The 14,806-nt window shown below is 41.3% G+C and overlaps 1 protein-coding gene across 15 annotated transcripts in view; it reads left to right on the plus strand.

The window, feature by feature from the left end:
* RBFOX2 (RNA binding fox-1 homolog 2) overlaps positions 1-14,806 on the plus strand; it is a 266,184-nt gene that overhangs the window by 165,730 nt on the left and 85,648 nt on the right. The window contains exon 1 of one of the 15 annotated variants that reach the window (XM_044228804.1): positions 9,899-10,107. The exons of 13 other annotated variants lie outside the window; for them this stretch is intronic. In XM_044228804.1, the coding sequence (XP_044084739.1) occupies positions 10,081-10,107 (27 nt within the window). In that variant the 5' untranslated portion in view covers positions 9,899-10,080. Of the gene's footprint in view, positions 1-9,898; positions 10,108-13,473; positions 13,498-14,806 lie in introns of those variants that run through there. One more of the 15 variants, XM_044228813.1, reaches the window with a different exon arrangement.

Raw genomic sequence — 14,806 nt, forward strand, 5'->3', positions numbered from 1 at the left:
TGTGTGTGGTATGTGTGTGTGTTGGGGAGGGGCGGTGTGCGCGTGCGCACCATCCTCTCCAAGAAGGAATAGAGAAATAGTACCAGTCCCATCTGCCTTTCCATGTCCTGGATTGGGAGTGTTCCTTCTGACGCACTTAAAGCCGGGAACATATATATCATTTTGGATCCTGGATACCTTGTGCTTCCTACCGTTTTTGTTTTCCTCTTTACGGAGCCCATGGTCTTTTCCCCAGCTGTCATTCTCTGCCTCTTGAGTTTCTGGTGGAGTGGTCAGTTTAAAACCAACAGTAATAGCCAATCTCTTGTACAGTTTTCAGTCTGCAACTGGTCACTCCGTTGGAGCTTTTTGCTTTTTCCCTGAACAGTTCTTCTGGGTAGTGTTGACTCTTACTGGGGTGGAAGCCTGGGCTGAACCAAGCTCCAGCTTCATCATCTGAGCCAGCATACCTATCCGCGTAGACTGGGAGTCGGCCAAGGATTTTCTGGTGCTACCTAGTTCTTTTGGAAGGACAGCCAGAGCAAACAAGGCAAAAGTGTAGACACTTTGGGTACTGTCTTTATCTGAAGATTTTTTTCCCCCCCTTTGCTATGTATGGTGTATATTGTATGGATTATCAATATCCTGTTGTTCAGGTAAGCGAAGGGCTATAACTTGGTTTTTGGGGTTTTTGTTTTGTTTAAGGGACTGTTTGATTGATGTGAAGGCTTTATGGTAGGATGAAATGCTTATAAGCTTTCTGTCTTTTGACCTGGTACCATTCAGGGCATAGACTTCCCATAGAATTTGGTAGTTTGCTGTAACGGGAGATCTCAGTTTTATAGTATTGAGGGCTGGGCAGGGGTGGCTGCTTTCAACTCTAGAAGTTCTGAAACTTAAGAGAGATTCCTGTGCGTGCATGTGTGTGTGTGTGTTAAGCAGTGGACTTGGCATTTATAAATGTAACATAACTAAGTCACTGGCGTATAGTAAACTTGAGGCTTCATTTTGAGTAGACAAGAAGCACAGATGGCAGTTTCCAAATGTTGCTTTGTTTTTCAGAAAGGTAATGTACAGTAGAGGGCACTCTCTCTACACTTAATATTTTAGACTATTTTGCGATGAGCTAAGTAACATCGTAGTTATGAACTTACTAAAGTCTGAAATCAGAAAATTTTAAGTCAATATCAAATACATTTCTGGATATCCATTTGCCTTTAAATTAGTAGCTTTCAGTGAGTAAAGTTGAAGAATCCTGGATTCTGATTCAAACTACAGTGTTAACCACCTCCATGATATGCTCAAACAGCTTCATTTTACTTGACTTTACTATCCCTGTATGAAATGAAGGGTTCGGACTGAATGATTCTTCATATGCCATGATTTTTGGAAATATTAACTCATTGTGCTGAAAACCTAGAATAGGAAAATAAAGACAGTTAATACAGTTAATTCTGAATTACAGTTCCTAGCTGTTCTCTCAGTTTGTTTCGGTTTATTTGTGTTTTCATGGCACTTAATTATTTTTTTCTTCTCCTTCAAGTGGCCATTTCTCTGAGAGTTGGCTCCTAAGTTGTAGGCTGGACAGAAATGCATAGGGCTAAAGGAAGTGACAATCTAACCAGTACATCCTATTGGGTATTTTGGGCCTAAAGGCTAAAGCAGGCTATTTTTAACTAGACCTGGACCTGGACCTATTGGGTAGGCTCTCCAGAGTAAATTCACAGCTCTCATTCAGGTCTGATGGCTACAGTATTGAAGGCAAATGGGAGAGCGTGTGGTTATATGATTATGATTCTTCAACTGTACTCCAGCACATTGGTCTATACTGTGTGGTTTACTCCTGTTCTGTTATATATACGTGTTTCTTGAGTTATTCAGATGAAGAGCACATTACATTTACCATAATGAAATTTTGATATATTTATGGGTCTTACTACCTGTGGACTCAATCTCTACTGGCATAAAACAGTAGATTGGTCTGCATAAGAGTTTAAGGCTGGGAGTGTCACGCCACTGCCGTAGAAGCAGAGCTTCTTAACATAAGTATCGATGTGCTTTTGAAGAGAAGCATCTGTGAGCAGTTTTTTTCTGGGACCCAACTAGCAAAGTAAGGGACATGTAATAGCAGTCATATAAGTAAAATTGTCTGAGAAAATAAAACTGCGAAAGCAAAAGTGTTTCCAAGGAAGAGTGAAGTATCAGACATATATATGAAAAAAAAAATCATAATATGTAAAAGAAGTTTTGAGGTAGAAAACTGGCCACCCCATGGCGAAGCAAAGGTTGTGGGTGGATTAAAGAATTCCTGTTTAGAAATTATGACATGAGGGGCGCCTGGGTGGCTCAGAAGGGTTAGTGTCTGACTCTTGGTTTCGGCTCAGGTCCTGATCTCACAGGCCGTGAGATCCAGCCCCGTGTGCAATCCAGCCTTGGGCTCTGCACTCAGTGGGAGTCTGCTTGAATACTTTCTCCCTCTGCCCCTTCCCCCTCTTGCATACACTCTCTCTCAAATTAATAAAATCTTTTTTAAAAAGAAATTATGACATGTTTACTGAAGGCTTGCAGTAAATTTATTCATTTATAATAAAATGAATTTGTCCCACCAAATCTTTTTGGTCATTAAGAGTTAGTGTTGATAAATGTCATGCTCAGTATTTGAAACAACTTTCCTGGCCTTGCTCAATTGATTAGATTTATTCTATCTGAAATTAAGGTAGCTTAGAAAGGCGGGTAATGGGATGTTAAAATTTAAGAGTATACTTTCCATTCCACCACATCAGGGAAATTAATAGGGTTGAAAAAAAACAACTTGAAATTGAAGCATCCAAAACTGTTTTACAATCTTATTTATTAATTCACTTACAGTAAAAGTTGTCTTTCATTGTATTTATAAATAGGTAATAGATTGTTATTTACTACCTAAATTTTTATCTCAACTATGGTTGCAAGATTTTCTAACTGGTTTCTGTTATATTCTTATACTCTGGTAAATTAAAACTCCTCACTGGATAACACTGTGTGGTTCTATACCATTAGGTACAGACCATTATGCCATTAGAAATTATGGAAGATATGGCTGAACAGTATTTTTTTAAAAAATTAAAAGATTTTGCACCCTTTTTTAAAAATTTCTCCCCAGCATAAGGCAATGAAGTATTTTCAGAACTTGATCATTCATTGCTCTTGTTCATAATAAAATCACTCATGTCTTAAGAGTGTACAGTTGAAACTGGTTGTTTTATTATAATTTTTGCAGAACTAAATCTGGACCAAATCAGGTTAAAATACAAGCAGAGTAAGTAGATAAGGGCTTGCTAGAAAAGATTTAAAGGACAATGCAATAGCCTCCCTGCCCAGAACAAAAATCTGTTCATTGAGAATCTATTTCTGGAATTATTCTTTTGGATTAAACATTACTGACTCTGACTGAATGGTTAAAATATAACTTTGTTAGGGTGCTTCTGTCAAAAACAACAACAACAACAACAACAACAAAAAAAAAACCAAAACCCTAAAACCCCCAAAACAGAAAACAAATGTTGGTGAGGATGTGGAGAAATTGGAATCCTTATGCACTGTTGGTGGGCATATAAAATGGTGCAGCTGCTATGGAAAACAGTATGGTGGTTGCTCAGAAAATTAAAAATAGAACTACCATATGGCCCAGCATTCCACTTCTGGGTGTATACCCAAAAGAATTGAAAGCAGGGCCTCAAAGAGATACTTGTACACCCTTGTTCACAGCAGCATTATTCACAATAGCCAGAAGGTGGAAGCAACAACCCAAGTTTCCATCAGTGGGTGAATGAATGGATAACTGAAATATGGTACACATGCACAGTGGAATATTACTCAGTCTTAAAGATTTATTAGAGAGAGAATGAGAATAAGTAGGGGGAGCGGGAGAGAGAGAATCTCAAGCAGACTCCCTGCTGAGCACGGAGCCGATGCAGGGCTCAATCTCACGACCCTGAGATCATGACCTGAACTGGAATCATGAGTCAGATGCTCAACCGACTGGAGCCACCAAGGCGCCCCTCCTCAGTCATAAAGAAAGGGAAATTCTGGCAGAAGCTGCAATACGGATGAACCTTGAGGATAGTTACGCTCCGTGAAATAAGCCATTCACAAAGAGACAAATACCATAGGATGCCACGTCTGTGCTGCGCTGAGGGTCGTCAGATTCACAGAGACAGCAAGTAGAGCGGTAGTTGCCAGAGGCTCCTGGGGACAAGGAGAATGGGGAGTTCTTGTTCAGTGGGTACAGAGTTTTCCTTTTAAAAAATGAAGAGTGTTCTGGTGGTGGATGGTGGCAGCAATAGCACATTATTAATCGATTCGGTGTCATGGAGCTGTGTTTGGTGGGCCCTTGAACTGTTCGGGTCTGCTTCCACGTGGAATTTTTACAGGACGGTGTTGGGGATGTTTTCTCTTGCTCTCACGATGTTCTTTTCTTAGGGTGTTTTCTTCCCCTCTAGCTTACAATAATAACACCGTGGGTAATACTGCCCGTAAAATCCGTGTTCAGTGACGGTCCGTGTTCTCAGTACATCTTCCAGTCAGGACGAGGCTGTTAGTAGTGAAGTTCTGCGGGAGTCCAAGGTTATACATGGGTTTTTGACCACCTTGGGGGCCAGGGCCCTTAACCCCTGTGTTGTTCAAGGATCAGCTGTACTTGAAAATGGCTAAGAGAGTAAGTTTTATGCGTATTTTTCCACAACAGAAAATATTAAGGGGGGAAATGTAACTGTTGTTGGAAGTCAAAGGTTTGTCTTGTTACCCCAGTTTTTCCCGAGGCAGTTTTGCTTGACTGGCACCTGCTGAACACATCGGCACTGATTATCATTTTGAGGTGAATGAGCCGTTGAGGAAGAAGCGAGGCCCTAGGTTACACAGGGTGCAGCTAAGTGTCCCTATTTGAGAATTTAGGACAGCCAGATACAGCTTACGGATAGTCCGCATCTGGAAGGTGGGGAGAAAGAAAGTTGCCTCTAAGAAGCATCCATTTGCCCACTGCGTGCTCGGGGCTGCAGAATGCCGCAGACTGAATTAGCTCATCGGCGATCCATCTTTACGGGAAGGTGACCTTGTTGTAGAGGGATATATGTATTCTTTAATTTCTCATTTTGAGGACTTTTTCTGGAGTGCCTACTCTGTGCCAGATACTGTGCCACACACAGGGATTTGGTGGCGAAGAAGACAGTCGCGTCTCCAGGAATTTATTTAGTTATAGAGACAGCATATTTTAGTATTGAAGAAACAACACACTGCAGTTTTCACAGGTTCATTAGGTATTATTGTCTCGATAATCTGGTTATTGATAAATTTGTTTACATCCCATCCCTTTTTATATTTATCTCATATTTCCTGAATCTCGCAGAATACAGAGAGTGTATACATCATTTCAGTTGTATATATAACTCTAGTTGTCTAGATTTGGGGATATTTTAAAGATCCAAGAATATGTTGCCCAAATCTAGATGATAATTTGTGAAGTAATGTTTTCTAATTTCTCTGGCCCCACCTCTGCCTCAGAGTATGTTATTTGTGGTCTTGTTCTAAAGGTTTGATTTTTTAGGGACAAGAAATAAACGTGAGGGTTATTTTGGCTTTATGAACATGCAAAGTCTAAAGCAGTCACTTCAAATCTTGCTCTCATCTTTTTTTTTTTTTTTTTTTGGGAGAATGGGTTCTATAAAACTGAATCCTGCCAAAACTAGTGAAAAGCGAGGAAATATTAGAGTTAGCCTTAATTCGGCTTCATTTAGGCTAAAGGGAGTGTGAGGACAAAGGCCATTAAAGTGGCATTGTGTCAGAGATGCTTCTGGGAAGGTATTTGATACCTATTAGGTGTAAATTGTTATTTACACTTAGGTTTATTGTGTGGGGGTGTGCTGTGAAAAGCTTTTATACTAACAAGTTTTTATTATTGCCGGAAATGCTATCCCTTTAATGTTGCTTTTCACTTGGGTGTCAGAGGCAGCCTGGGAAAGTATGAGCAAAACCTGCCTTCCAGCCAGGGACTGGTGGATCTGCCTCTATAGCATTGCTGGTGCGTGGGTGGGAGGTATGGAAGTTGAGTCACAGCTGATGTAAAATTGTGAGGAGCAAGGGCACCTAGACTTGTGGCTTTTTTCCCCCCCTTAAATCAGTGAGTATTATTTTGTCCAGAATCTGAACTGTTCTGATCAACTTGAAAATAAAGCCTTTCTCCCACTCTCTTTTTTGTACATCTTCCTTTCAGCCTCAAATTTCTGAGATACTGAAGTAAATTTATAAATTCGAACATATTTCCAAGTACCTTTTTGGAAGAAGAGAATACTTTTATGATGTTTTGATAACCACATGGATACTTTTCATTCTTAGGTACCCATGTATGTAAAATAAATGGGTAGAGTTAGAAATCAAGGCATTACAGCTTGATTTCAGCAAACATTTCTTCCTTCATCTACTGTATCTATTGTATATTTAGGCACTACAGTGGGAACTGGGGATACAATACAAAACACACAGTTCCTACCCTCACATTGCTCATCGGCTGGTCACAGTTACGCAGAAACAGTAACCCCAGCAGTTACAAACCATGGGCTAGGCACTAAGGTGTAGGGAAAGGGGGCACTTACCTCAGATGTGGGAGCAGGTGGGGTCAGGAAAGGCTCTGGGCAGGGAATCCCTGAAATGAGCTTTGAAGGAAGAATTCACCAGTTAGCCAGATAGAAGGCCCTGTTCAAGGGAGTAAGAACATGAAACAGAAAAGAACAAAAACATGGTATCATTGAGGAGCGAGGTTCAGTGTGCTAGGAGCAGAGCAGTGGGCAGCAGAGGGGGAAGCAGGGACTCTGACTTGGTATGGCGAGGCTAGGTTGGTTATAGGGTAGGCACCTACTTAAGAGTTAGGACTCTCCCCCCTTTTAGCCTGTGGGGAATAGTTGAGGATTTTAATCAGGGAAATGGCGTGGTGGGATTTACGCTTAGAAGGAGGTCCCTAGCAGTGATGAGCAGCTTGGATGGCAAGACTGGTAGACTGGAGGCAGAGGGACAAATGGGAGGCCGGATGGAAAATAATATGGTCAGAACCGAGTTCGTGGTGTTAGGGGTGGAAAGAAAGGGCAGATTTCACAGAATCACAAGGACTTGCTTCTGGTTTGGTGTGGTGTTGAGTAAGAAGGAGGATCTTGGAAGGGGCCCAGACATTCCATCCCCAAAAATGCCCTGGAATGAGTCGCTCGTTGGTACGCTGCAGGGCACATTGAGCCACTAGGGGACTCCGGTTGTTTTGCTGGGTCAGATCCAGGCTGTTGAATTGCTCTTCTCTCTCTTGGGCATTAGGGAGCAAATTGTCCTCTGTAATGCAAGCCTTGAAAGGCAGGGACACACTTCAAAATACCCGAGAATTTGTCCAGTGTTCACTATGATCCTGTTATTTGGTGAGTTTTTGAAAATCACTGTCATGTTTATTTTGACATTAGCTCATACTAACTCTTTCTTGCAGCAATGACTGTTGTAAACTTATTATTTGCAGCATAAAATGTTGGTCCTGCATGAGCAAAGGGAGCATGAATACCAGGCCAAAGGAAACTTGTGTCTTGGCCCTAGTCCTGGGCTTTTTGCAAGTAGGGATTCCTCATCTGACTCTTTATTTAAAAAAAATTTTTTTTTCCCTTGGGGCCTTGTTGTCTGTCTTTATGTATGGAGGCTGCAGTCACACGCAAGCTTCAAGATAACCATGGCTTTTATAACGGTAGTGTGTGTGTGTGTGTGTGTGTGTGTGTGTGAGAGAGAGAGAGAGAGAGAGAGAGAGAGAGAGAGATGGGGAGTGGGGGAGTCTGTCTTGCTCAGGGTTTTTTGTCCTTCGCACTATATGGACTAGTGGATTCAGAGAATGGTATATAGTGATTATCAGATTTGTTTCTTATATTAGAACTAAAAATATAAATAATTATTCCTTAAGCATGATTTAGATATTTTGAAAAGTACACTGGGTTGCCTTTGCTTCCAGTGCAACTCGCCTACCTCTTTTCTGCTTACTCTTGTATTTTTAAAAAATTTGACTGTGTTTTATCTCTTAATTGGCTTTTCAGTTGCAGACTCAGAAAATGCACTATGTCCTATCTTCCAGATCATTTCTAAAAATGTTAAATAAGAACAAGTCTAGTACCAATGTATTCCTTTTCTCATAGTGGAATTTCCCCCCCACGCCCCCCCAATGTTTCAAGATCCCATTCTTTGGTACAAATTTCTTTACACATTGTGGATTGTACCAAAAGTATGCAGATATTTGTAAAATGCCCCGAATAGTGCCTGACGTATGTAGGTGTTCAGTAAATAGTCTGCAGGTTTTCCAAATTGGTAATTTCTGTATTCTTTTTAGAATTGTTAAAATGATTATTAATTTGGGTAGGAGCATGATGATGTTATATTGGCAGTGTGCCAGCCCACGTTATTATACAGTACATTTAAAAAAGCCTGATTATGCATTTCACCAAACAAATCCTCATAGAGATAGCAAAACACAGTGTATTCTCGGTGTGATCTGTGGTTTTTATTTTACTTTTTTTTGATTTGTGATTTAAAATTTTGATCTCTTTAGGGTTTATTTTAAAAATAGGAAGCTTAATTTTAGAATTAATCTCTTTGCTTTTGGGTAATCTGTTAGAGATTATAACAATAAAAATATCAATGAAAGTGTGAGAAATTCTTTAGAATAGGATCTTATTTATTAGAATACTAAAAAATAGGACATCTTCATTTTTATTAGGTAAATGACAAACACCATAAACTCATCATCTACACAGATTATTTTATTTGAAAATTTAATAATTTAAAGTAGGGAGATTATGGAATTTATAGTTGGAAGTTAAAGACTTTAATGAGATCACTTGAAAAGGGCAGAATCAGGACTTAGACCCAGACTTCTAGACTGAGTCACCCCTTTATGCTTTTTTCATTATGTCATTTTAATAAGAGAAACTCTTATGTTCAGTAAATGTTCTCTCAAATCTTTTATAACTATAGTACTCAATAGTAACAATTACTGTTTACAGTATGACACAGGTACCTGGGGTGCATATAGGAAAGGGTTTTTGATTTTCAAGAGAGGCTGAAATCCAGAAGGCCTGGGGAACACAAAGGGCGGCTTCTGTTAACCAGAATTTATAATGAAACTCGAAGCCTTCAGCAGTCAAATCCGTATGCGCTTTTGTATACACCTTCAGTTTCTTAAGCAGTCATGTTTATAGACGACCTTTTCCAGAATCCCCAGGTTTTTTACAGTAGAAAAAAATAAGTACTTAGATCACCTTCCTCCTCGCTTTTCAGCCTTGCAGTCATTAGACTGATTTAGGACAGGCAGGTTCTTGCCCATTCTCATTCCTTGAAAACCCTCCTGTAAGTGGTCATTCAGCAGCTTCCCCGTCTTTCATTAAATCCACTACATCTGTAAACTGTACATAAGTGGAAATGTTTTTTTTTAATGATTTTTGTTTCATTTCTTATTTATGATCAGATATTCACGGGTTGAATACTTTAAGTCTGTATTAACGATGCCGGGCTGCTATGAATGCTTCCAGTGCTGTGTAATTAATGCCCCCATAGAAGATATTCATTCCTTAAAATATGCCTGCACATGGCGCCTGCCCCTCCCTCCCTCTCCCCCTCCTTCCCTCCTACACACACACACACACACACACACACACACACACACACACACACGCGTGCGCAGAGCACACACCAAACTGCCATTCTCCAGCAGGCCTGTTTCTGGAGTTGGGAGATGTCAGCCTGCCGGGAGGGGTGGGGGGAGGAGGAAGAGGTGGGGCTCCACTCTGATTAATTACCTTAGGCATTCAGGGGTGGGGCTTCCTTCAGCCATCTGCCTGAGATATGGGAGGGAGCTGGAGAGAGAAGGAGGGGGAGAGGCTGCCAGAGAGGAAGAGAAAAGAAAGGAAGAAACGCTAGAAAGAAAAGGAAGGGGAACGGGGTAAAAGGAGATCAGTTGCCCGCCCCGAAATAGCTGGCCTGGGGGGGGTGGGGGGGAGCTGTGGAGGTGCGCCCCAGCACGACCGCCCTGAAGGGCTCATCCTCTGTGCCGTTTGGTTTATGGAGGAAAAGAAAATGGTCACTCAGGTAAGATTTGTGTTTCCTCGGCGTGCCTCTTTGCTGGTTTCTGCGATCTATATAAAGACCTGGGGGTCGGGCATAGTAGGCAGAGTTTTAATAATGATTGTCTTCTCAGAGAAGGCCAGATTTATTGTTATCAACTGAAAAGTGTTAGTCTGTGTCTGCTGTGTGTGTGTGTGAGAGAGAGAGAGAGATGTATCCATATCCTTTTCTCTCTCCCCCTCCCTCAGCTCCGTAGCAGATTCCTGTTTCCTGTACTGTGCAGCTGTAGCTCAGGAAAGACCCTGTGGGGATTTGTCTACCTCTTTGTCTTGGTTCTGAGAAGAGGGAGGGAGAGAGACTGCAGAGGTAGGAAGAGATTCTTAACAGACTGCCAAAAAAGAGGGGAAAAGGATTGACTTCCTTTTAAGAATTGCAGAAGAATTTGTGTTCTAGGGAAATCTGATTCCTGATCCACTGTAGTTTCTCAGGATTGGCTATGGAATTGCCGTTCTGCTGCCTTCGCCGTAAATGGCTTATTAAAAATGAAGGCTAGAAAAATGGGCTTCGTTTTCATGGCTTTGTTACTGGCAAAGAATGTTTTCGGTAGGAACCATGGGAATATCCAGGTGTAGCAGAGGCAGGTAGAGCCCTCTGTGAGACTCAGGAGAACAAATCTGAATGCATAAATGACAATCACAGGGGCAGTAAAAGGCATTTGAAGGAGAGGGAGTAGGAAATGGAAGATCTCTCTCTCTCTCTCTCTCTCTCTCTCTGCCTGTCTTTGGTTATGCCAGGCAATATCTAATCTGCATTTTAGCAAGTCATTCCTGAAATGACTTGAGAAATGAAAACGTGAATACTCTTCCACGGTTCCCCCCTGGCCATGCTCTTTTTCTCGTTGGCACCCTCTGTATGTTCCTTTTACCCTCTTTTATTTACGTGTATGTGGAGGGGGAATGGTAAGACTGCAATTGATCAGTGAAATCATTTGCTACAGTGAGCTTTCCTGTCCTTTAGGCTCAGACTTAGGATCAGTGTCATTCCAGGCTTTTATGCTCTGTAGGGAAATTTCATCTCTGGACAGTGCTTTCCTTTTAAGGAGTTTGCCTTTTTGGGGGGGGGGGATGGTATTCTCTCCTCTTTTCCTCTCCGAGTCACCACCGGAGGGCGAGAGAGTCAGCTAGCTATCTGGATAGAGGCATCATTTTTAGGAGCAGGAACACTGTTCCGTTAAATGTTATATAATGCCCTGCAGTGCTGTTTGGAAAGAGGGAAGGCATTAGGGAGATTCTGCCAACGTGACCTAGAGGGAAACAAAGTTCCGAAGAATATATCTTTCCAAAGTGATTTTTCACCAGATCTGAGTTTGGAGATGATCAAGAAACCCTCCTCGTTTGGAAAGGGGAGAAATCTTTGACATATTTTCTCTCCCAGTTCTTATCCCTTTGTTGTTAGCCTAATTAGCTCTTTAGAAATATTGCTTTACTTTTTAAAAATTTCCATAAAAGAGAAGACCTATTTCTGGATTCTCTTTGTTGCTTGGGAAATGATACTTCTTAACCCTGGAGCCCTCATTCAATTTTCATTAACTGGCACTATTACAGGGCGACAGCTCTCTTCTTTCTCAGCTATTACTGAGGGCTTTCCAACTACTTGACTTTTCATTATATATATTTTAAAATCAGTGAAAGAGTTCTCTAAACTAGTGCTTTTTCTAATCAGAGGGTTTCTGTGGCCTCCTGGAACATGTGCCCTTCATTTCTGGAGGAGCTGGGTGAGCATGTGTAAGCACAAGTTCGAATGCTTACGCTCATGCGTGCTTTAGTGCAGGCTGAGTAATTAGTATTTAAGAAAACGGTTGTCTTAGCAGTGAAGCAGAAGAGAGAAATAAGAACTGGAAAGAAGGATTGATTTCTTGATGGTTAAGAATTCTAAGAGGTAAATTAGAATCACTGTGATTGTCTCAGGATGTGCTGGATGCTGAGAAGGAAGTTGCACCTTTTTGCCCATCCCGAATCTCTGTAACAGGCAAGTACAGAGTATGAGATTTGTGGAATTTTAGTATGTATGTCAGCATATTTTATTTTGGTGTGTATTCTTTCTGTGTAATGTAACATACGTGGTTGCTAGTAATCTTAAAAAAAAAAAAAAAAGGAAATAACCAAATGGGACAGATCTTTTTCATTTGTCCTTACAAGCTTTGGGGTTTTTTTTAATTTGTTTTTGGTTTTTGTTTTTCAAGCCAGACATCTAATCCCAATATTTGATAATGATCTGTCAGATAAACTTTCCGAATATAAAATGTCTGCGCTGTTCAGGGTTCAATTATCACAGTGAGATGGTTAATTATGGTGTCTAGGGTCTTGACTTTAGTATATTAAGAAAGGTATTTAGATATGTTTTTATCATTTTATCACCTAGGTTCTCTGCATATTAGATCTTGACATTTCTGTATCCCTTTATTTTAAATTAATTGCTCACTTTGATGGAAGAAGGGTGAAGGGCTTTCAGTGGATGACAATATTCGACCTGTATCAGTAGTTGTACCTTTATTATCTTATCGGCTCTAGTTTCATAAGGCCGGTTTTGGGGGTAATTTGCAAACTGCTCTGTCATTTACAATAGCTAATCAGTGTTTTGTTTTTTTAAAAAAATGACAATTTAATCACGAAATTCTAATATAGTAGACAGACATGCTCCTGTGACTTTTTAAGATACAACTTTAGGTGTATCCATTGTTCATGTAAATGTCATAGGAGTATTTCCCTGAGATACTCTGTTATTTCTGAGTATGTGAATGAAATTACCGCATCTCTTCACATCTATGAAAACCACGCAGAATGAAAGGAAGGAAAGTCATTGTTAGTATGTGTAAATTTAGAAAAACAAAATTGCAAATGACTTTAGTTAATAAAAAAGTGTTTCGCCAGACTCAGACTCCATTAAACTGTTTGTTGTTGGAAGGAAAAGTATACCGGGCAGAGAGGAAAAGATCTCACAGTATGGATGTGAAAGAAAATTTTTGTACTCCTATAGTGTAAGACTGCCAGTTTCTGTGGAACACAAAGCCCTCCCTTTCTTGGACAGCTCAGTGCTTTGCTGGCATTTTCTTCAAAATCTGTTTTCCATCAGGACCAGAGGAGGGAAGGTGTTAAGAAAAAGGGAGGTTGGAAAGGGGGTTGCTGTTCCTTTAAATAGTGCAGTGAGCCCATGTGGCAGCAGGCCGGCTCTGGAGTGTATTCTTCTGTAATGAATCACCAGTTCCATTGTCTGCTATCTCCCCTCTTTGTAGCTGGAAGGCTGAAGTCTTTCACCTGAGCCGTGGCTGGTTCTGGCTATTCTGTTCCAGGGTGGTTGGGAGAAGAGAAGAGGGAGGGTATTTTCTGCTTTAATTAAAGACAGATAACAGAGCAGGTATGTTTTGCTTTGTTTCATTTTCTCCCCTTTCCTCTTTGTGTTTGTTTTTTTGGAACGAGTTGGAGTAGGGGAATCGGTTCTGTGATCTAGCTTAAGCATAGCCCATCTTCTGTGGATTTTGAAAGTGCTTGGGATTATTTAGTCTCCATTTTGTGGCAGTTCTTTAAAGTGAGTCCACTCCGTTGCCAGCCCGGCCCACCCGAACCTCATCCCATTCTTCATCCACAGAGCGCCTGCCCCGCTGTTTGCTTTGGCACACTTTCCCCTTTCTATGGGCTGCGCAGGACGCTGGGAAGTTGGGGCTAGCTGGAGATTGTGGCTTGGAGGCTGATTTATGTTCCTTTACAATGAACCAAAAAAAGCCTCACTTTTTCCAGAGATTTGGTTTCTTTCGGAGTTCTTCTACATTGCTCCATATCTTCAGTTCTAACCATTGCCTTGCCGGAGCCAAGATGGACTCCTGAAAAAGATTGCTATGCCAACAATTACTAAGCTTTCCTGAAAACATATCCAGAATTGCATAAATGCGATTAAATCTGAGCAGTTTGGACTTGTTAGATGATTTTTCTTCCCGGTCATCCCTGTGCCTACACCCCTGCCACCCAAACACACACCTCTTTGGCCCCTTTCTCTTTTTTTTTAACTTCACCTTTCTCCTTAGTTTTACAGTTGAGACTCAGTGAGTTTAGCATTTGATAATCCACTATTCAAGTTTGCATGGTCCTGGAGGACATCTCTCTGTGGCAAGGTAAAGGACACTTCATCGCTCCCCGTGACAGTGTGTGGTGTAAAAGTCTAGTTTTGTTCCTCTAGTTGTGTGTTCTTGCCTGAAAATTTCCAAGCTCGTATCCACGCAGATGGCCATGTGAAAACAGTCTCATCCCTCTTTTGACTTCTGGTTTGTGGACAGCCACATTTTAACATCTCTTTGTGTAACTCCTTACCTCGGGTTGTTTCTTGGGCATCTCTAGATGACACTTGGGTCATCACCAGGAGCCAGTCACAGAGCTGCTACCGCCCCTCCGCCCAGCAGCCTCTTTCTGGTGTTCTGGTTCCTCTCCGAAACCCGACATTGTTGGTGTCCCAAGCATGTTGTTCTGGAGCCATAATCCCTTGCTCTTTCTGTTTCATCATTCCAGAACCACTGTCCAGTCTTTCTTTTAAACTTCCTTCACCATGCTTGGTCTCTGAAATCCAGCAAACCTAGATGGGACACACCCCTGCTGTAAATGCTCTGCGGGTTTGAACGCAGCTGCTTTATGCCTGGGCTTCGGTGCTCAGCATCCAGGCTAAGCCGTCAGAAGCC

This window comes from Neovison vison, chromosome 12 (genome assembly GCF_020171115.1).
Source record: "Neovison vison isolate M4711 chromosome 12, ASM_NN_V1, whole genome shotgun sequence".
Classification (NCBI taxonomy): Eukaryota; Metazoa; Chordata; class Mammalia; order Carnivora; family Mustelidae; genus Neogale; species Neogale vison.